This window comes from Scyliorhinus canicula, chromosome 17 (assembly GCF_902713615.1).
Source record: "Scyliorhinus canicula chromosome 17, sScyCan1.1, whole genome shotgun sequence".
Lineage (NCBI taxonomy): Eukaryota > Metazoa > Chordata > Chondrichthyes > Carcharhiniformes > Scyliorhinidae > Scyliorhinus > Scyliorhinus canicula.
This window is the reverse complement of record NC_052162.1, coordinates 58657329-58679575: the sequence shown is the minus strand read 5'-3', so window position 1 is coordinate 58679575 and position 22247 is coordinate 58657329. Positions and strand designations below refer to the sequence as shown.

The window sequence follows — 22247 nt, the reverse complement described above, 5'->3', positions numbered from 1 at the left end:
GATTAAGCTGCCTCGTTTAAAGAGGACTCACCTGATGAAGGAGCTGTGCTCTGCAAGCTAGTGATTCCAAACAAACCTGTTGGACTTTAACCTGGTGTAAGTCTTCTTTCTGTGCCCATCCCAGTCCAACATCGGCATCTCCGCATCCTTGTTAAATATTAAAACCAGGTATCGCAAGTTTCAGAATTCCATTTCAGAGCGTCACTGCCAAACTTTTAGAAATGCTGCACATTTAAAGTCATTTCTGCTGTGTGCTTTTTATTGAAACACGTCTGGGTAGTGGATTTTACTTTTATCTGCATGATATTTCAGTCATGCAGAAAGCTGAAGAATTTGCATCTACTCTATTTTTTGACATTTTGTTCACCCTTTTTGTAGAGTAATACTGTAGCATGATATACATTGAATCCCCTCAACTTCACAACACTTCAGGTGTTCTACAGGCAGAGGTGCACTCACTCATTCCCCTGAATGAAACAGAAGGGTCAGTAGCATTAAGACACAGGATAGTCCTGCTTATTACGAAGAATTAGGACAGCTATGAAAAACATTGGTGAAAAGATAGGCTGCCATTTCACAGTGTTTGTGAAGCTGCCTAAACCTGTATATCTGGATTCACATTCCAGTCACAAAGTTAGTATCGAGTAGCATATAATCCATGCCTCTGTCAATTAATTTATTAAGGGGTAATCGGTCATCTCCATGATTCTCTGATCTAATGTTAATGTTACTCGTTTCCTACAAAAACTAACCAGTTGTAAGTTTTCAAATTCCTTTCTCTTTTGATAATTAACCATAAAGTCTCTTCAAATCTCTTTCACCTTTTGTCAGCCCTCATGGTCCATTTATAGAGCTGACTTCAACAAAAATATTCTCACAGGTAGAGAACTAATATTAAAGATGTTTTAACCAATTGAATTTGCAGATATTCATGACTGACGTAGTTGAAACAAAGGTTATTATACAGCAACTCTGGTCCTTCAGGAATACCAAAGCCTCACATCTCAATAAATAATAAAAACAGGGATGAACCAGTAGAGGAAACTGTTCAATATCCATTTTTGAGCTTATTCAAACTTTTCAAGCATATTAAACCTTTGATATTTGCATATTAAAATACCTACCGTTGGAAGTTTAGTTATAGTTGGTATGACAGAGAAGTAATATATATTTTTTGTTTTTACACCCTAATGAATTCTGGCAGTCAGTTCAAATGTATGGATTGAAATTCTAGCCAATGCATTGAAATTGCACTGTGAAAATTAAGTAACAAATTTTAATCTATTCGCCTGACATTCATCTATGGTGTTATAACAAAGGAATGAACCCATTGAAAATGAATGGATTCACACCTTTACTATAATATTGCATGGAGCTGTTTAACTTCAGTAAAGACAAGAAGTGAATGAAATTATGAAGCCAATAGGGATGAAAATTAGGAATTGATTTGCCATTTATGGAAAAGAGTTCTGAATTTCTGTCACCTTTTGCATGTAGAAGAGGTACCTCACATCACTCCTCAATGTCTTGGCTCTAACTTTTAGGCCACGTTCCCTCGTGCTAGACTCCCCACCAAAAGATTTTTTACTGCCTGCAATATTAATTTCTGTCCAGTGAATTGCCGCAGCTGTCGCCATGAGAGGTAACAGCAACCACTGGCAGCCATCCAGTGGAGGGGGCACAGCTAAGGCCACTGGCTGTCCAGTGAAGGGGTCAGAGCTATGACCATGAGCTGGTGAATGGAGGGAGTCAATATGTGGCTTCGAGCTGTTGAATGGAGGAGTTGCAGTTTGTGGCCACTAGCTGTCCAGTGCAGAGGTCACAGCTGTGGCCACTGGTTGCAAAGTGGCCCAGTGGAGGGGTCACAACTGAGGCCACTAGCCGTCCAATGGAGGGGTCACACCTGTAGTTGCCAGCTATCCAGTGGAGGTAGTAATAGCTGTAGCTGCTAGCCATCCAGTGGAAGGGTCACACCTTTAGATGCCAGCCATCCAGTGGAGGGGTCACCGCTGTAGCCGCCAGCCATCCAGTGGAGGGGTCACAGCTGTAGCCTCTAGCTGTCCAGTGGAGGGGTCACAGCTGTAGCCTCTAGCCGTCCAGTGGAGGGGCCACAGCTGTAGCTGCCAGCCATACAGTGGAGGGGTCACAGCTGAGGACACTAGCCATCCAGTGCAGGGGTCACAGCTGTAGCCGCTAGCTGTCCAGTGGAGGGGTCACAGCTGAAGCCACTAGCTGTTCAGTGCAGGGGTCACAGCTGTAGCCGCTAGCTGTCCACTGGAGGGGTCACTGCTATATCCACTGGCCATCCAGAGCAGGAGTCACAGCTGTAGCCGCCAGCAATCCAGTTTAGGGGGTCACAGATGTAGATGCTACCTGTCCAGGTTAGGGGTCACAGATGTAGCTGCTAGCTGTCATGTGGAGGGGTCATGGTTGTGGCCGCTGGACTTCCAGTGGAGTGGTCATACTTGTAGCTGCTAGCTGCCCATTGGAGGGGTCACAGCTGCAACCACTAACTGTCCAGTGGTGGTCCACATCTGTGGCTGCTGTTCTTCCAGTGGATTGTTCACAGCTCTAGCCTCTAGCCGTCCAGAGGAGGGGGTCACCGATGTCAACCTTGTAAATTGCTCTGCCTACATTCCTTTTTACTGTCACTACATAGTAGCAGACTCTGACCACTGGATGGTCTGGTAAGGTGTTTTATTTTTATGTTTCTCGCGAAGCATCATTGACACAGTTTTAGAGAAAAAATGCTTTTGTATTCAACTGAATGTGGGCAATTTCATGAAGAATTTACTGATATTGCTGATATAAGCATTACATCCACGCGTTAAATCAAGAAGACTTGCTCTGGTCACTTTGCGCAGCTTTATGGACACCTTTCTGATTTTGCTTGAAACCTTGTCAGAATAAGTCTTCATGAATTATTTAAGATATTGCTCTACATATAAACCAGAATAACCAAGCTCAAGTTATGCTGCTTATAGAAGGGAGATACTTACACTTGCTAATACTTGTATCGGAATGTTCGAAACTGTATTTGAAATACAGTTGCTTTCTCAAAGGTGATGTGCCAAAATGGCCCAACTATGATGTGACTAATGTAATCGTTCAACAATATGTTGCTAAGAGTTTTCGTAGCCAGAGAAGCATGGCATTGCACCATTAACAAAGTGATTCCTTCAAAAGGAAGCAAACATTTGTTGTCTGTTCCAGACAGTATTTAAATTAAAATTGTTGTTTGATTTGCTACATAATCTTGGAAAAGTGGGAAAGGTATTTTGAGAATAGTTGTGGAGAAAAAAATACAAATTGAGGATTTAGAAAAACAACAAGATGGTAATTTTTTTAAGGGGAAACTATTGTTAAAAAGCTTTATCATGCAGTGCATCACCTAAATCGAACAGTTTGACATAGTTATTTTCATGTTTAGATTCAAAGATATTTTCTTGCTATGTGCAAATGAACATTTAGGTAGTTTTACTGGAAGTATATGCATTGCACTAAGGTGAGTCTCTGTTCTAATCTTAAGAGGTGCTGAGATGCTATCTGTGGTGTTACGGTGATTGGATATTTGCTCTTTATTTTGCATGGGCAACTTACTAATTGACAGTGAAGTATTACTGACAATGTAAAGCTAAAGGAACTCTGATATTCTGCAAAGGATTGTACTGGGGATAAGTTGGAGCATGCAATCAACTGATTTGTGAAGTCAATGCATAATGTCAACCACTAAATTATTTCTGTTTTATTGAACATTAAAGGAACATAACTGTGTAAAAACCACAACAAAGTAGCTGCTGCTGCAGCTGTTGTAACAGGGATGTGTCACACTTGCGTTGCGGCAGAGAATATGATGGCAATTAATTTTTGTAAAGAAATAGTTTCAAAAACTGACAGCTCCCAAAACAGCCTTAAGTTTAAAGATGCCTCTTTGTCAAACGTCGCGATGAACCACATATAGGTGATACGTAAATGTTTGAGTTCCCAATTTATAATTTCCTGAATTGCACAGGAAGCAGCAAGCACCACAAGCAGCAGAAGACAATTAGAAAATAGTGAAAACAAGTGAATATTTTGCTAGCATTGTTACGCGTGAAATATGGCTCATTGCCATGAAACAAGCATCAGCCGTGGTCATTAGGGTTGAGAAACACACAAGGGATTTATAGAATACTTTAATTAGCTATCGCTCCTTTTTCTGCCCACAGTGTAAATGTGTAGAGGTGTTGCAAACTACTACAGTCTGATATGATTAAGATCAGGTGATTGTTTCCAGTTCTTTCATGTCTCATTTCACTTCATAACTTGGAGTGCTACCATCAATAAATCAAGAATAGTGTATCTAGAAAGATACATTGCCATGCCGAAAAGCACAAAGCTCACAGCAAATGCCTCTATTATAGAATCACTGAACACTGGCTTTCCATGTTTAATGTCACATTATGCAGCACTATCTGAATTAATTACATAATGTGCCTCACTACCAAAGATTGTGTTATTTTTTAAAAAACCACAGTACTGGAAAATCTCACACACACACAAGATACTTCCCTCTCCCTCTTTCTCTACACGGCTGAAAAATAGTGTGTCAAGTGATATCATTATTCTAATTATCCACTCTCTTCATCTTCTGTTTCCCAACTTTGTGTTACACTTAACCCTTTGAAGCCTGTTACAAATCTGTCCAACCTGTGTACCCAGTACTCAAAACCCGGTGGTATTTACTACCTCCTGCGTAATTCAGAAAATTACAAATTATGAACTGAAACATTCAAGTAGCACCTTTTTGTGGTTCATCCAAAAGTTTTTCAAAGGGGCACCTTTAAACAATTGGCAGCACAGTGCTACAACTGTCTGAAGTTTGCACTTTCTCCTCGTGTCTGTGCCAGCTTCCTCTAGGTACTCTGGTTTCCTCTCACAGTCCAAAGATGTACAGATTACCGTACTTTCCGGACTATAAGCCGCGACTTATTTCACACGTTTCGAACCTCGCGGCTTATACAACGACGCGGCTTATTTATGGATTTTTCCCGCTTTCTTTTCACTAAACCAATGAAATTGCGTAACGGGTCAAGGTAAAACAATGTAACTTTTTAGTTTACTGTTTAGATTAAATCGAGCGCGCTCAAACATCCCATCATTCTGATTACGGTAGTCATTTTGTCACCCTCATCATGGCAAAGACACGGAGAAATGCATATGATGCAGCTTTCAAGTTGAGGGCGATCGATCTGGCTGTTGGGAAAGGAAATAGAGCTGCTGCACTAGAGCTTGGTCTTAATGAGTCGATGATAAGACGTTGGAAACAGCAGCGTGAGAAATTGACTCAGTGCAAAAAGACAACTAAAGCTTTCAGAGGGAAGAAAAGCAGATGGCCCGAACTAGAAAATGAGCTCGAAGACTGGGTCAACATGCAGAGAGCAGACGGCCGAGGTGTTTCAACTGTACAGATCCGACTGAAAGCCAAAACAATCGCCACCGCAATGAAGTTTGAGAATTTTAGAGGTGGACCATCGTGGTGTCTCAGATTTATGAGACGTAAAGGCCTGTCCATCAGGGTACGGACGAGTTTGTGTCAGCAGCTCCCTCCCGACTACGAGGAAAAAATTTCAAACTTCCGCAAATTCACTGATGCAATGATAGCAGAGCATTCCATTGGCCCACACAATATCATAAATATGGATGAGGTTCCTCTGACATTTGACCTACCTCTCACTCGGACTGTCAACAGGAAAGGTGAATCATCCGTCATGCTGAAAACAACTGGGCATGAAAAAACGCACTTCACCTGTGTTCTGAGTTGCACGGCATCGGGAGAAAAGCTTCCACCGATGGTGATTTTTAAACGCACGACGATACCAAAAGAAAAATTCCCTACAGGAATTGTTGTGAAAGTCAACAAGAAAGGATGGATGACGGAAAGCCTAATGCATGAATGGCATACGGAGTGCTACGGCAAGCGACCGGGAGGATTCTTTCACAGGAACAAGGCATTGCTCGTTTTGGACAGCATGAGGGCCCACATAACAGATTCTGTGAAAGAAGCCATCAAGAGGACAAACTCAATTCCAGCTGTGATTCCTGGGGGCACAACAAAGTATTTACAGCCACTCGACATCAGTTTAAATCGTGCATTTAAGGTGGCGCTTCGTGTTCAGTGGGAGGCTTGGATGACAAGTGGGGAGAAATCCTTCACTAAAACGGGCCGCATGCGAAGAGCAACTTATGGTCAAGTCTGCCAGTGGGTCCTGACAGCGTGGAGCATTGTTAAAAAATCCACTATCATCAACGGGTTTCGAAAAGCTGGATTGCTGCGTGTTGAAGAGGGCAGCATGAGCTCAGCGGGAAATTTGCCTCCGGATGAAAGTGATGAGAGCGACAATGAAAACAATCCAACATCGGATGAAGCAATTCTGAGGCTATTCAACTCTGACACTGAAGGAGATGACTTCAGTGGTTTCAGTGCACAAGAGGAGGATAGTGACTCTGATCACCTGGGTTGGTGATATCTTGATTACGATCAGTAATAAAATACTTCTTTTTACACATGATTTATTTATTTTTAATGTTTCAAACTGATGATTCTATGTTAATCTTAAGAGCTTAATCGGATTGATTTCGCTCCACAGTGACCAATGACTTTCTTGGTAGGCTATTCTTTACCGCTAATTTTTTATTTTTGTTACAAGCCGTATTTCGTTAAAGCCTGTGTAAAGCTCATTTGTTTCAATGTACCGGTAAGCACCTGCGGCTTATATACGTGTGCGGCTTATTTATGTTCAAAATAAAAAAAAATTTCAAAATCAGTGGGTGCGGCTTATAGTCAGGTGCGCTTTATAGTCCGGAAAGTACGGTAGGCGGATTGGTTGTGCTAAAATTGCCCTTAGTATGTCCAAAGATGTGCAGGTTAGGTGGGGTTACGAGGATAGGGCGGGGAAGTGGGCCTAGTTTCGGGTGCTCTTTCAGAGGGTCAATGCAGGCTCGATGGGTCAAATGGCCTTCTGCACTACAGGATTTCTGTGATTCTATGGATAGATCATTGTTTGTGAAAAGAAAAGCTTGATTCTTTCATTTCGGATTTATTGATTACTGGTAAGGAGAAATAAATAATACTGATATTTGTTTTGAAGAATTAGAAGCACTTTTAGTCAATTTAAATTCAAGTTAAAAGCTAACAACAAATCTTAGGGCAAAAGTAACTTTTGAAAACATTTGTTGAATACCAGGGTGCTATATTGCTGAACTCTCATACCCACATGTAATGATCAGATGACCTATTTTTGTGATGTTGATTGAAGAGTAAATATTGGCAGGATACAGGTCTTTAAAATATTAGAATGGAATTTTTTATGTTCAATAGATGGGGTCTCACTTAACACCTCAGCAGTGCAGCATACACTCAGTACCTCACACTTTCAGAACCTCGGACCACTCGCACGACATCATAGATTTTAGACCTCAGGCTTTGGAGTAGAGTTTGAACTTGGAACCTCCTGATTTAGGGGCAAGAGTGCGACCAACTGTGCCGCAACATTGAATGGAGAATATTGTAACATTAAATCAAGAGCAATACTCACAGATATGCATCCTGCAAGCACAACTCCCCAACAGCAGTATAATAAAAATCAAAATACTGCAGATGATGGAAATCTGAAATAAAAACAAAAAATGCTGAAAAACACTCTGGGAAGAAAAAAACAGAATTTAATGTTCCAACTCCGAATGACTCTTCTGCCTAATTACAGTGTCGATTGCAGAATCTCCCTGACGTTTTGTACCGTTCCAATTCTGGGGGAAAAATATAGGGCTGGAATCACCATTTCAGTGGCTAAATGCCAGTTTGAATGGAGAATTTGTAGGAGGTTTACGATGAAAAAAAATTGGTGCCAACGCTGCACGGATTCCAGGGCCGGTGAGGGGCTAGCAGCAGCGTCGGGTGAAACTCCCGGCACCCACACCGAAAACAGTGGAGAATGGCCAGGTCCCTGGCTGCACTTGCGCATGGCTGACGACTTGCAGTGGACCCAACCCGCCATCTGCACCCCACAAGTCACTCCCTGACCACCCCTCAACAGTCCCCCAACCTCGCAGAAGCCCCCCGCCCAGCGGCACGGATCCCGGCCAGGTGTGGAGGCGCTGGACACAGTCCTCAGCCGCCACGCCAGGTACTCGACCACTCAGACCACACATGTCCCACCCCATCGGGAACTTGGCCCATTGGGAGGGGGGGGGAGCATCGCAGGAGGTATATGTAGCAATGTAACAATATAACGATGATGCTGCAATGGCGCACTACGCGATTACGCCGTTTCCAAGGAGGCGGAGCATGGTTGACCAGTGTCAAATTGGCGCCCGCCTATGATTTGGGCATCAGTGTTGTTTCTCCGCCCGATTGCTGATTATGATGTTGGCGTCGGGCAATGGAGAATCCTGCCCATAGTGTTTGATTGACAGCAAGGCCATCCCTTATCTTTTTGAAGAGAAAAGGTACTTGAAGAGCTTTTAAAAAATGCGATACTATTTCTTTGTTAGAAAAACAATTAATATTTCATAAGAGTGCAGAAGAAGGGCGTGTAACTTGCACTTCCACTGCCTGGATAGTGATCTGGTAAAGTGGATTATGCAATAGGATGAAAATCGGTGGATTCTACAATGACAGGTGACCCGTTCCACCGGATTCATGCCCAGTCAGTGAAACCAAAAATTAACCTGAAAGAATTCAACTAAAATTAACTTTTTCAAAAAACACACTTGCCTTGCAAAGTAGCTTTACACGTGATTGCTTTTAGGGAGAATAACACTGCAAGGAAAATCACCTTTGTCTAAATCCATAGCACGGGCTGATTGCCAAGCATTATCGGCCTCAAAGGACTCCATATTGCTGCGCTTGATCTGTCATTGCAGTGTAGCCTATTTCTACAAGTAGCCATTACGGTGTTGACACCACATTCTGCATTCCCCATGCTGCAATAAAGTCACCATCTGCATCATAAAACTACAGGACATAGATCAATCATTTTCTCTTACTACAAGTGGAGCTATTTAACTCCTGGCCCACTGGCTACATTAGATATTGACTGTTTAGGATATTTGGTCTCTGCCGTCTATATCCTCTACCTGGCAAGGATGAAGAGTTTCTGAAATATTATTAATGTAAGATATGCATTATTAAACAAGAACTATTCTGTTCATCAGGTTAATTTGATAATGATGGCGGTCTAACTTATGAGTGATTACATGTGACAGTGAGACGATTCCTTTAACAATCAAGTTAACCTCCTCTATTGAGGAAACTCGTCTTTAAATGATTTGATGGCTCAGTCTGGACAGAGCAGAGTGTGTTATTCATATGCCATATGCATTCTACTTCATAATAATCTCTATTGTCACAAGTCGGCTTACATTAACGCTGCAATGAAGTTATTGTGAAAAGCCCCAAGTCGTCACATTCCGGCGCCTGTTCGGGTACACACACCCGTGGGAGAATTCAGAATGTCCAATTCACCTAATAAACATGTCTTTTGGGACCTGTGGGAGGAAACGGGAGCTCCCGGAGGAAACTCACGCAGACACGGGGAGAACGTGCAGTCACCGCCAATACAGTGACCCAAGCCGGGAATCGAACCTGAGACCCACTGTGCTACCCTGCCGCCCAGACTGTGTGAAAGAATTTGAGAGCAAATTCAGCTTTGAAATAATAAAGAAATTGGGAGTTCTAATAATGGTAACATAATTGGATGAAATCAAGTGAAAATGAAAATACCTTAGTTGGGGATTCTGAAATATTATTGCATAATAAAGTAGATCATAATTCGCAGGAGATCAAGGGATAGAAAATGCAGCTTCTTTGTGATCCACCCGAACTGCCTACAAAATGGTTTCCACTGACACTGTATTCTTCTGGAGCTAACCACACCAGGCAACATTTTGGAGAGGGCAGCAGCACATGCACAGGGAGTGCCTGCTCAAAATATGCAGATTGTGACATTAATCAATATATAATGCTGGTGTGATGCCAGCACTCCCATCACTCCACCTATAACCTTGCACAGCTAAACATGCATTCAACAGCAGGAAAGTCCCCCCACCAGTTCTATTTAAAGGGATGATCAGCCATTTTCAAGTCTGGTTTGCTAGCTGTTGCTGTGATTGTCAAGTGTTTGGTGGTTTCCAGATATGGTTAAAGTTGCTGAAGTCTAATGATGTGACATGTCTTGACTGCAAAGATTCTGCAAAAAACGCTCGCTTCAGGACGTGGGTGCAGAAAGTTGTATCTCCTTGAACAAAAGCATGGCAGGGAGTGGCATCAGAGAGCAGGATAGGCCGCTGGAAGAGGGATGGGAGGGAGAACTCTCAGCAGGAGGCCACTTACGCCCCGGGATTCGGAGAACAATTCCCCTCCCTCAAACTCGCCCAGGAACAGTAAAGGATATCACTAAGAATATCCTTACTGAAAGTTAACCCATGCTGCAGAACCAGGTGAGGAAGGCATCACCAGTGACTGATTTTTATGCATCGGGCTGCTTCCAGAGTAGAGAAGGTGATTTTTAAAAATTAATTTTAAGGCATGTGGGTAACGCTGGCTTGGCCAACATTTATTGCCCATCCCTAGTTGCCCTTCAGAAGGTGGTGCTGAGCTGCCTTCTTGAGCTTCTACAGTCTGTGAGGTGTAGGAACCCCTATAGTGCTGTTCGGAATTGAGTTCCATTATTTTGACCCAGCTACACAGAAGGAAGAGTTACGACACCCTGGGCTAGTACATGGTCAATTTCAGCCCCACTTGACCAGGGTCGCAACAAATAATTCTTAGAAAAATACTCAAGGTCTTTGGCCCTTAGCTGACCAATAACTACAGTCACCAAGTTTAAACACAATTACTCTTTATTTATAACGAGAACTATAATGAAATATGCAGCAAATACAACTGGTAATTATTATCTAATTCCTAATCCCCACTTTAACTTGACCCTACCCTCTATATACACACATATGCAGGGCAGACAAACAGAGGGGAGGAGCGGGGAGAAAATAATAGGTAACAGGAAAGGTAGTCCTTGTTTCAGATGGTTGTCTTTAGGCACATCTTTCTTCAAAGTAAGCTTTCAGATCCAGGTCGCTGTTTGCGGCCTGTAATGGTTTCACTGTGGATTCATTCATTCAGGTTCTCTGTAGGTTCAGAAATATATAAACACAGCCTTTCTGGAGAGAGAGAGAGAGAGAGAGAAGGCCCTTGTCCCTGTGCTTCCAGGAGTCAAACTCTACTTTCCTTGGGTCTCTGGAAATCATCCCACTCAGGCAGGATCCAATCACAACCTGTTACCGGGCAGAAAACGGCCTTTTGGCCAATTCATTGGCCACCATCCAATCAATTTAACTGAGTCTCACCCCATCTCTCGGGTGCTGCAAAGTCTGGGTCTTCTTGCCCAAAGCTAACAGCACCATATGCTATGTCGCAACTTCTTGAATTCATCATTCTCTCTGCTGCTTGACTTGAAGATACATTTCCATTAAGCCTTCATGAATCAAAAATGATAACAGCAAAATAAAGAAAGGGCAAATAAGGGAATCAACAGGAAGGACCCTAACAGAACATTGATATATTTCCAAGTCAGGATAGTGAGTGATCTGGAGCGAACCTCCAGATGATGGTGTTCCATGTATCTGTTGCTCTCATCCTTCTAGAAGGCAATGGACATGGGCTTGGAAGGTGTTGCCAATGGAATCTTGGTGAGTTCCTGCAGTGCATCTTGGAGATGGTATACATGGCTGCCATTGTTTGTCAGTGGTGAAGAGTTTGAATGGTTGTGAAAGGAGGAGAAATCAACTGGCTGCTTTGTCCTGTATGGTGTTGAGCGTCTTGAGTATTGTTGGAGCTGCACTTATCCAGGCAAGTCGGGAAAATTCCATTACACTCCTGACTTGGGCCTTGTAGATGTGGGTAGGCTTGGAGTGGGGTGGTGGGGGTGGGGGGGGGGGGGGGGGGGGGGTGGTGGTCAGAAGTTGAGTAATGCGCTGCAGGATTCCCAGCCTTGACCTGCTCTGGTAACGACAGTATTTATGTAGCTAGTTCAATTTGTGGTCAATGGTAACCCCCAGGATGTTGATAGTGAAGAATTCAATGATGGTAATGTCAAGGGACGATGATTAGATTCTCTCTTGTTGGAGATAATCATTGTTTGACACTTGTGAGGTGTGAATGTAACTTGCCACTTTCTAGCCCAAGCCTGGATATTACCCAAGTCTTGATGCATTTGGACATGAGCTGCTTCAGTTCCTGAGGAGTTGCAAATGGTGCTCAACATTGTGCAGTCATTTGCGAACATTCCCACTTTCGACCTTATGATGAAAGGACGGTCATTGTTGAAGCAGCTGAAGATGATTGGGAGTAGGACACTATTGTGAGGAACTTCTGCAGTGATGTGCTGGAGCTGAGATGATTGACCTACAACCATCACAGTTATCTTTTTTTGTGCCAGGTACGACTCCAACCAGCAAAGAGTTTTCCCTCCTGATTCCTTGATACCATACTCAATGAAATGCTGCCTTGATATCAAAGGAACCAAGGTTGGAATGTGGTCAGGAACTGAGTGACCCTGGTGGAATCGAAAATGCACATCCGTGATCAGGCTGTAGCTGAGTAAGTGCCACTCGATAGCGCTGTTCATGACCGCATCCATTACTTTGCTGATGATCGAGTAGACCAATGGGGTGGTAATTGGCCAGGCTGGATTTGCGCTGTTCCTTGTGTAGGGAACATGCCTGGGCTATTTTCCATATTACAGGGTAGATGCCAATGCTGTAGCTCTGTTGGAGCAGTGTGGTTCAGGGTGTGGAAAGTTCTGGAGCACAAAGCTTCAATATTATTGCCGGAATATTGTCAGGGCATTTGCAGAATCAAGTGCCTTCAGCCATTTCTTGGTATCCCATGGCATGAATTGAATTGGCTGGAAGACTGACATCTGTGGTCCTGGGGTCCTCCGGAGGAGGCCGAGATGGATCATCCACTCGCCATTTCTGACTGAAAATTGTTCTACTTCAGCCTTCTCATTTGTAATGATGTGCTGGGCTCCTCCATCATTGAGGATGGGGATATTTGTGGAGCCTCCACCTCCAGTGAGTTGTTAAATTGCCCAACACCATTTAAGTCTGGATGTGGCAGGACAACAGAGCTAAGAGTTGATCCATTGGTGGTGGACTTGCTTGGCTCTGTCTATTACCTGCTGCTTCTGCTGTTTGACAGACAAGTAGTCCTGTGTTGTAGTATCACCAGGTATGCCTGGTAATGCCCTGGCATGCCCTCCTGCACTCTTCGTTGAATCAGGGGTGATCCCTGCAACATCTTGCAGCTAAACACTCATTGTTGTATAAGGGACGCCACTGAAACTCTGTATGCAAAGACAGATGAATGCATTTCATTCTGTCTTGCCAGAGAGGAGCTGGTCGAGTGAGCACATAGGTTCACCAGGATAGCTGGATGTTGCTGACTGCACATATGTTACTTTGCAAACACCGCATGTCAACAATGAAATTTACTGCAATTGGAAAGAATTCAACTTTCTCCAAGTCCAGCAGCTCTGTGACTATAAACAGTGCACCAGGTAGGTCAGTGCCTGGTAATTGGGCAGCAGTCATGATGCCTTCGTTCTAAGGAGTCTGCCTCCCCATCTGCACTTGTGTCACCACGAAAAAACAGAGGTTGTCTTCTGAGTGAGAATTGCTCTCCTTTAACGACAAGATCCCGACACGTGAGCAACATGCATAAAATGAAAGCCCTTGCATGAAATATAATTGGGATTCTTAATATTTCCATTAAATGGCCAACTTTGGAAGAGTCCTTCAGATTGTGTCAAGACACGTGGCGGTCTGAGCTTGTGTGGCAGTAAGCTGAATTTGCTGACCTCACTCAACCTGAGCTTCCACCAATTCACTTAGATATTTGAGTGGCTTTTGCTTATGCTGCACTGGAAGCAGGAACATTAGCTATCAGAGCCTGCATCATATTTGTGTCCACATGAGTTTCATAGAATTTCATATAATTTATAGTGCAGAAGGAGGCCATTCGGCCCATCAAGTCAGCACCGGCTCTTGGAAAGAGCACCCTACCCAAGGTCAACACCTCCACCCTATCCCCATAACCCAGTAACCCCACCCAACACTAAGGGCAATTTTGGACATTAAGGGCAATTTATCATGGCCAATCCACCTAACCTGCACATCTTTGGACTGTGGGAGGAAACCGGAGCACCCGGAGGAAACCCACGCAGACACGGGGAGGACGTGCAGACTCCACACTGACAGTGACCCAAGCTGGAATCGAACCTGGGACGTTGGGGCTGTGAAGCAATTCTGCTATCCACAATGCTACCGTGCTGCCAATGGAGTTTCACATTGGAAAGGAACGGCTCCAAGCTCTGTGCATGGACCTGTACCAAGATGGTGCCACTCTTCCAGACTTCTTGACAGTGGCTGCAGATTTTCGTGCGTGCCTGGCAGTCCACTAAGCATTTCATTGCCCATACAAGATACACTGCAGAAACTCACTAAGGCTCCTTTGAACAGCACCTGCCAACCCACAACCTCCATTAACTAGAAGGACAAGGGAAGCAGACACATGGGAACACCACCACCTGTACGTTGACCCCAAACTCACTCACCATCCTGACTTGGAGATATATCGCCATCCTTCACTGTCACTGGGTCAAAACTCTGGAATTCCCGCCTTAACTGTGGGTACCTACAGCACATGGATTATAGCAGTTCAAGGCAGCAGCTCTCCACCACCTTCTCAAGTGAAATTGGGAATGGACAATAAATACTGGCCTAGCCAATGGTGTCCTAATCCCATGACGGAACTTTAAAACCACCACCAGCGGTTTTATGTATGGACTGCCTGTGCAAACCCTCCTCCCTCCACCCCCGCCCCATCGAAGTCCCCATCTGAGTCCTCTGCAGCATGTCTCACCTTCCAGTGAGCTGATACCAACATTACAATTTATCCCTGCTCTGGCTGAAGGCTGCTTTTACCCTGTGCCTCACTGCATGCAAATCCTGTCTCCATGCTATCCTCTATATAAGGTATCCACCATGTCACTCTGAGAAGGTGGCTGCTGGTCTGAGAGAAAGTGATGTTGCTTCTTTTTCATCACTGTCTTCTGGCTCTTCCACCACTGTTGACCAAAAGTAAGAAAAATATAGTGGCTTTCATGAACGCTGGATGTCTCAAGTGCTTTACAGCCAACAAAGTACTATTGAAGTGTATTCACTGTTGTACTGTATTAAGTGCATCAGTCAATTTGCACACATCAAACTCCCATAAAGAGCGATGTGAAGCTTTTTTTTTAGTTGATTGACCAGGTGGCAGTTTCTGAGTAAATGAAAGGAGAAAGGCACAGGGTAGTGCTGTGGTAGGAAATAGATGGCGGGAAAGAAGGAGGTGTGCGCTTACACCACGTGCAGCTTGTAAATCAGAAGAGATTGTCGGGTGAGGGAAGCTGGAGGTGAGAAGGGGGGATTGGGTATGAGGACATGATCGTCTTTGGTTTCAGCACTGCTGCTGTAAGCGGCCTCAGCCCTGGTTGCTCCAGCAATGGCGAACACCATCTCCTGCATGAGTTAAGGAAAGCGGTGCCCACCTCCCGTGGACTAGATAGTGCTTCCTCTGTTTATTCATGACCTGTCCTGGAAGAGAGAGAGGAAAGCGAGTCATTGAGGGTGTTGCAATCTGTTTGAACGATGGTTCAATAGCTGGCAGTGTGTGCAGGTTGCCAGATGTGGGTGAATGTCTTAGAGCAGTACAAAGCGTGTGAGCATGAGATGAAGCTATGAATATAAGGTACACGTCCTGATTGATAGAGATTGTTGAGGGGTAAGTAATGAGTGTGGTGCATTGGAGCAGTACATAAAGGCTAGTGCTGGTGGGATATGCCGTTGAAAAATACCTTCACTCATCTTGACCACTCCAATTAGATCAGTGAACCTCTAGGGGCCTGCAGCCAGATCCTCATTCCTGGCATTGAGGACCATGGATAACTGATTCCCACTGCCTTTGAAAAGTTAGTCTGCAGGATCTCTGGCCCCTTTAGAGAGATGACAGGTTTTATAATCTCCACCGCCTGTACTCTGGTGCAGGCTGCCTTTAAATAAGAAAGGCTAGCTTTAACGTGTGGTAACCTCTCCAGATTTTTCAGCATTTGCTCAGACATGCAGCCCCTGAATGGTGTGCTCAGGGTTGGCTACATTCTGCAATCTGTTTAAATATTGCTGCCTATAATAGAAGCACTGGATGTGGGGTAAACCTGTATTGCCTGTTTTTGGGCCCTGTCCAATTTAGTGGCCAAGATGTTTTTCTCAAGAATAGGGAAGTGCTGCATTTACACTCCACTGCCTTTGAGTTACCCTGTGCTTCAGACGAATGTTGGTATCCAAACCCAAATAACCTACAAGAAGCAGAGCAGTGTGCTGATTGTGCGATGCGATTGTCTGACTGCAATGCTCCAGGTCTCTGAGCACTGAGAGTAAACAATATTTTTTGTTTTTTTTTAGAGACAGTATCACAAGAACATCAAACGAACCATTCCAACTGGCCCAAAATATGAATGAGTTTGGAACCGAGGAGAATGTGACTTTTATCACAGAGAGCATGAGTGTAACTACTGCAGATGAGGAGAAACTGCTGCTGCTGAATAGGAACACTGAACTGAGGCGTATGAACAAAGAGGTATTTGGTTCCCTTCTGCATCTCTATTTTTCAAAAGCAATTTGAGCACCAGGTGATTTACCTATGCAAAGTCTATTAAGCAGCACCCTGCTGGAACTTCCCTCCTGACCCAAGGACAACTGACAATCTTTTATAATTAACTCATCTTCCCTGCAAAGCAGAATCAGTGAAGCATGTAGTTATTGAAATGCCTTGAGAAATGTATCTTTTGGTGTAGAAAGTTACCCACTTGCCCTTGAGATGCAAGTGGTCTGTCCAGCATCAAATCATGCAGCACATATCATCGAACTGTGAGCCACATTGTCACAAATGTTATTGTGGGAGAGATTGCTTACGTTGATCGTCAAGACATTCCGATCATATTGTGGCTTCATTCCATTCTATAATTAAATGACAATCTATGTACTTTTCAGAGTTATTTTTTTAAAAACCTGCGCAATGAATATGACTCTCAAATGATATTGTAGGCTAGGTGCACAGTGCAATTGAAAAACTGCAGTGACTCATGTTAAGTTTATTAGAAAGAAATAAGAAAGAACTTGTTCATATAGACAATATATAATATATACATTTATGTAACATTTATATGCAAAGCACCTTTCATGACTTTAGGATGCTAGAAAGCCTGTTGCAGACAATGGAGTACTTTTGAAGTCCAGTCACTGTTGTAATGTAGAAATCAACAGTCAATTTGCACACATCAAAGTCCCACATACAGCACTGAGATGACTACGTAATTAGATTGTTGATTTTAATTCTTTATGGCAAGGGAAATATGCTCTTCTTTGCATATTTCAAATGTTGTCAAGTTTGAATCATTCTGAATTCTGCCCCTTGTATGTGCAGAGGGATAATGAAATACCAACATCATTTCATGGTGGATTTCCTCGGGCATTGCTGCAAATGAGTTGGAAGAATGTAGGTTGTATTGAGCGTGCTGTTGTTTTAAGTCAAAGTGGTACTTTCAAAGTTTGTGACCCACTGCAGAAGCTTGTGACAGAGTAGTGTTTATTTGGTCATTGGATGCATTCTGCTTGCTTGCTTGGATATATTTTTTTCCCTGTAGAGGCAGACAAAAAAGATTACATATTGTCAACAAAAGGAAGGAAAACAGCCGAGATACAAAGCAGTTGATTGCAGAGCGAGTGTGCTCTTGAGTTGGAAGACAGGGCAGAAGGGAACAGACCCGATGCATTTCTTGCCAGCGTATGCCTGTACGGGTTAGTCAAAAGCACTGCTTTTCACAAATGTCAGTTGTTGAATGGTTGATGCATGTGACATATCCAAGCGTTTATGATCACACAAGTCAAGCGCAATGAAATCCCCTTTGCAAAGAAATGACAGGTCGGGAGGATCGAACCGGTTAATGCCAGCTTTGTTTTCAAAAGCTGTTGTGTTTTATTTTATAAATTGTGCTGTAACTGTTCTATGTTAGATTTGTTGTAATGTGGTTATAGGGTAAAATCAGGGGATAGAGTTTCTCTGGGTGTGTTGTATCCTTGGATGAGGAGCAATTACTGACATAGGCAGTAACTACTGAATAACATGGAAAATTACCACTGATAGAAGGGAAGCCATAATAAATCGAGGGGAGCAATTTATCATATCTAATACAAGTAATAAATGATATATAAGATAGATAATTCTCTAGGACCTAATGATTCGCACTCCAGGATATTAAAGTAATTACAAAAGCAATGTTCTATGGATGCTGGAAATGTGAAATAAAAACAAAAGTGCTAGAAATATTCAGCAGAACAGGCAGCGTCTGTGGAGAGAATTAGCGTTGACTTTTCAGGTCAATTACCTTTCAGAACACAGGTGAAAGGTTATCAACCAGTAGTGTTAATTCTCTTTATCATGGATGCTGCCTGACCTGCTGACTATTTCCAGCATTTTTTTGGTATTAGTGAGTGAATTGCAAAAGCATTTGGTATAATTTTCCATAGTGCTCTTGGTTTGACAATTGTGCAAATTGGAAATTTTCTAATGTCATTTCATTATTTAAAAAAGGTAGGAGTAGGAGACAGAAAGTCTACACTTTAAGTTTAACAACATTTATCTTGAAGCTGCTTAAGAAATGGCATTAGAATTGTAAAGTGTTAATGTTGCTTTGAGGGTAATTACTGTATGAATATTGAATTTTATTAGGTCACTAAAAGGTAGATAAATGTATATGGATGTTATCTTAAGGGGGCCAGTTTAGCTCAATTGGTTCATGATGCAGAGCAGGGCCAACAGCGTGGGTTCAATTCCTGTACTGGCGGAGGTTATTCATGAAGGCCTTGTCTTCTCAACCTTGCCTCTCATCTGTGGTATGGTGATCTTCAGGTTAAATCACCACCAGTCAGCTCTCCCCTTAAAGTGGAAAGCAGCCTATGGTCATCTGGGACTATGGCACGTTTATAGACTTCTCAAAAGCACTTAAAGTTCTACTGCTATCAAAAATGATAGCATTTTTAATTGGAGAGCCTTTGATTTGAGACAAAAATTGGCTTGGAGGTGGGGAACAGAGAGTGACAATGAAAGGTAGGTACTCTGGTGGGATGTGACAAATAGGGCGGAATTCTCCGCTGGTGGCCAAAATCGTGGAGGCCGTCGTGAACTCGGCCAAGGTTCACGACGGCCTCGGAGCCTGCTCCCCGCACCTAATTCACCCCCACCCAGGGGGCTAGGAGCAGGCCCCCGTCGTTCCCGGCCGCGACCTCGGCCGCTTGAAATTACGCCCGAACGGCGCTTTGCGGATGTCATCCGCGCATGCGCAGGAACCCGCGCATGCGTGGATGACATCAGCGCAGACGACGTGAACCTGCGGTGCCGTCTTTCTCCACCGCCGCCCGGCAAGACCTGGCAGCTTGATCTTGCCGGGCGGCGGAGGGGAAAGAGTGCGTCCGTTTTGGACGCAGGCCCGACGATCGGTGGGCACCGATCGCGGGCCTGTCCCCTCCGGAGCACAGTCGCGGTGCTCCCGGCCCAATCGAGCCCCTGGATGCCCCAAACGGGCATCCGGCGCCCGTTTCACGAATGCAGCGACCAGGTGTGGTTGCTGCCGTGGTGAAACGGGTGTGAAGGGCCGGCCGCTAGGCCCATCGGGCTCGGAGAATCGCCGTTCGCCGTGAAAAACGGTGAACGGTGATTTTTCTGAGAAGTGGGTGGGAGGGGGGAGAATCGCGGGGGCGCCAGGGGGCGTAAATAATGTCAGGAGGCCCTCCCACGATTCTCCCACGCCACGTGGGGAGCGGAGAATTCCGCCCATAGTGTTTCGAAGAGATATGTTCAGGAGCCACAAGCTTTCAACACATCAATTAGTAGCTTGAATGAGTTGTGCATCCAAGCTAATGGATGACACATATTAAGTGAGGAGCAGCAAGCTACAAAGGAACATCGATGAAGCAAAAGGGCAAAACTGTGGCAAGTGACGTTAAGTGTGAGCAAGTGTGAGGCTATTTATGTTAAGCCCAAAAAAGATGTAGATAAATTGGATTATTTTCTAAGTAGTGAGAAACAAGGAACTCTGGAGGAGCAAAGAGATTTGGGAGTCCAGGTAAAAGTTAGTAAATGGCTCCAAATGGTAACCAACAAGGCTAATGAATTTTTCTTTTTCCATATCTCAAAGGGTCTGAAATATAAAGAGAGGAAGTTCAACTTTACTTGGGTGGGATACTTCAGTCCCCCAGCTGGAGATTCCTCGGCCGCACGCCGTTTGCTGGCAGCGGAATTCTAACTTCCCCCCACTTGTTAATGGAATTTCCCATTGTAATCACTCCACTCCGAAGGGAAACCTGTGGGTGGGGGTGCACACCTAGGGGAAAAATGAATCTCAATGACCAGAGAATTCCGGCCATGATCTGGAGTACTGGATTCAGTCGAGGAAAGATATATTGCACTTGGTGGGGTTGCGGTGCAGATTCACCAGAATTATACTGGCACTTTGAGGGTTAAATTAAAGTACACTAACTCGACTTGTAGTCCCTTAAGTACAGAATATTAACCGTGATCTAATTGAGGTCTTTAAGATGTTAAAAGGATTTGACAAGATAAAGATGGAGAAACTCTAGACACAACCTGTGTAATCCATGTCCCTAACAAATGATAAAGAGGTACTGTTCATTATCAAAACTGTTAGTTTACTGAGACATAATGACCAATTGATCAGGAAGTTCTCTCTAGAACCAGATGTAATCCAATAAAAGTAAAACTAGAGAATGTGGCTGTCGCTGAACACCAACTAATGTGGAATATCTGCTTCCATTCTTGTCATCTGATCTTTCTTTCAGCTGATGAAACTCAACCAAGATTGGGACCAGGTCTATCGAGCAACTACAACAGGACTTCAGCAAAGAGTGGCAGCACTGCAGATGGAGGTTTCAGATTCCAATCAGCATGCTAATGCACTTTCCAAGAAACTGGATAATGAGCAGGTATAGATAGCACCAAGAACCAGAATTACTGATCAATGACTGTTCTCCCCTTTTTTCTTATATATGTCAAGCATTACTGCTTTTCTCTGACATTCAGCATTTTGGGCAAATCAATGTTTGGTGCGGATGAGTGTCATTGTTTAACCTGCTAGCCAGCTAGCTCTTCTAGTATATTGGCTTATACACCAGACAGTTCTGCTCCTCCCAGTATTAATAGCTCAGATTGTTATATGTGCACACTCTAAACAGGAACTTTTTCAAGAACCAGAACTCCTTCATAGCTGGCAATTCCAATCACTATATCTGTGAGAACATTGACGGAAGGAATGAGACCAAACCAGTCTGTGAACTTAGGGGTAGATTAGGAACAATGTCAACCAATGGAAAACAAACAATATTTGAAGAGGACAGAATGCATGGCATGAAGGGAAATGGATGCAGAGGGAAATTAAAGAATGGATGCACTTGGGAGGGGTGTGGATAGCAGTGGAGGATGGGGAGCGACAGCAAATAGCTGGAAATGAAAGGGAACTGAAAAGAAAAATTGAATGAAGAGGACGGTGAAGAAATTGCCTCAGAAGTAGGTAAGAATTTAGGAAAAGGCAAAATGAAGGCAACGAAGTGGAAAGAGAGCGGACATTAATGCTAGGAACAAGAAAGGAGAACGGAAGGGTTAGACCTTTGAGCTTGTGGAGAAGGAGAGTATCTGCAGGAGCTGCAAGCAAATGGAAAGAGAGTTTTCCAACAGGAGTGCGGGCTCAAGCCAGTACTGTGGACATATTGGAATTGGAAGTACCAGATGAATTAGGTCAGTGAAGGTGAAGAATGATGAACCCTTTATAGAAGGTGAAAAAGGAAAGAGAGAATTGTGCCAGTCTCTAAACTAGAAGGGTTAAAGAAGAGAGAATCTCCCTAAAAAGGTGGGGAGTTGAATGAGGTCTAGTATCTCTGTGAATTGGATCTGGAGCAGGTTATGTGTTTTTGTGAACATGTGGCAGAGGTTACATGTGAAGCAACGACAGTTGGGGGACTGTGTGTGGATTAATAAAAGTTGACATAATTCTTGGGTAGGTACTACCCAAATACAATGTCCCATTGATTTTCACTTA

General features: G+C 43.7%; 2 protein-coding genes across 2 annotated transcripts in view; one reads left to right on the top strand and one right to left on the bottom strand.

Moving 5' to 3' along the window:
* Window positions 1-22247, top strand: part of si:ch211-153b23.7 (TNFAIP3-interacting protein 3) — a 45196-nt gene that overhangs the window by 957 nt on the left and 21992 nt on the right. Inside the window, exons 2-3 of the mRNA XM_038775347.1 lie at window positions 16543-16717; window positions 20995-21138. Of these exons, the coding sequence (XP_038631275.1) occupies window positions 16543-16717; window positions 20995-21138 (319 nt within the window). The remainder of the gene's footprint in view (window positions 1-16542; window positions 16718-20994; window positions 21139-22247) is intronic.
* The window catches only part of LOC119951950 (lectin-like), a 149047-nt gene that overhangs the window by 109320 nt on the left and 17480 nt on the right, over window positions 1-22247 (bottom strand). The window lies entirely within an intron of this gene.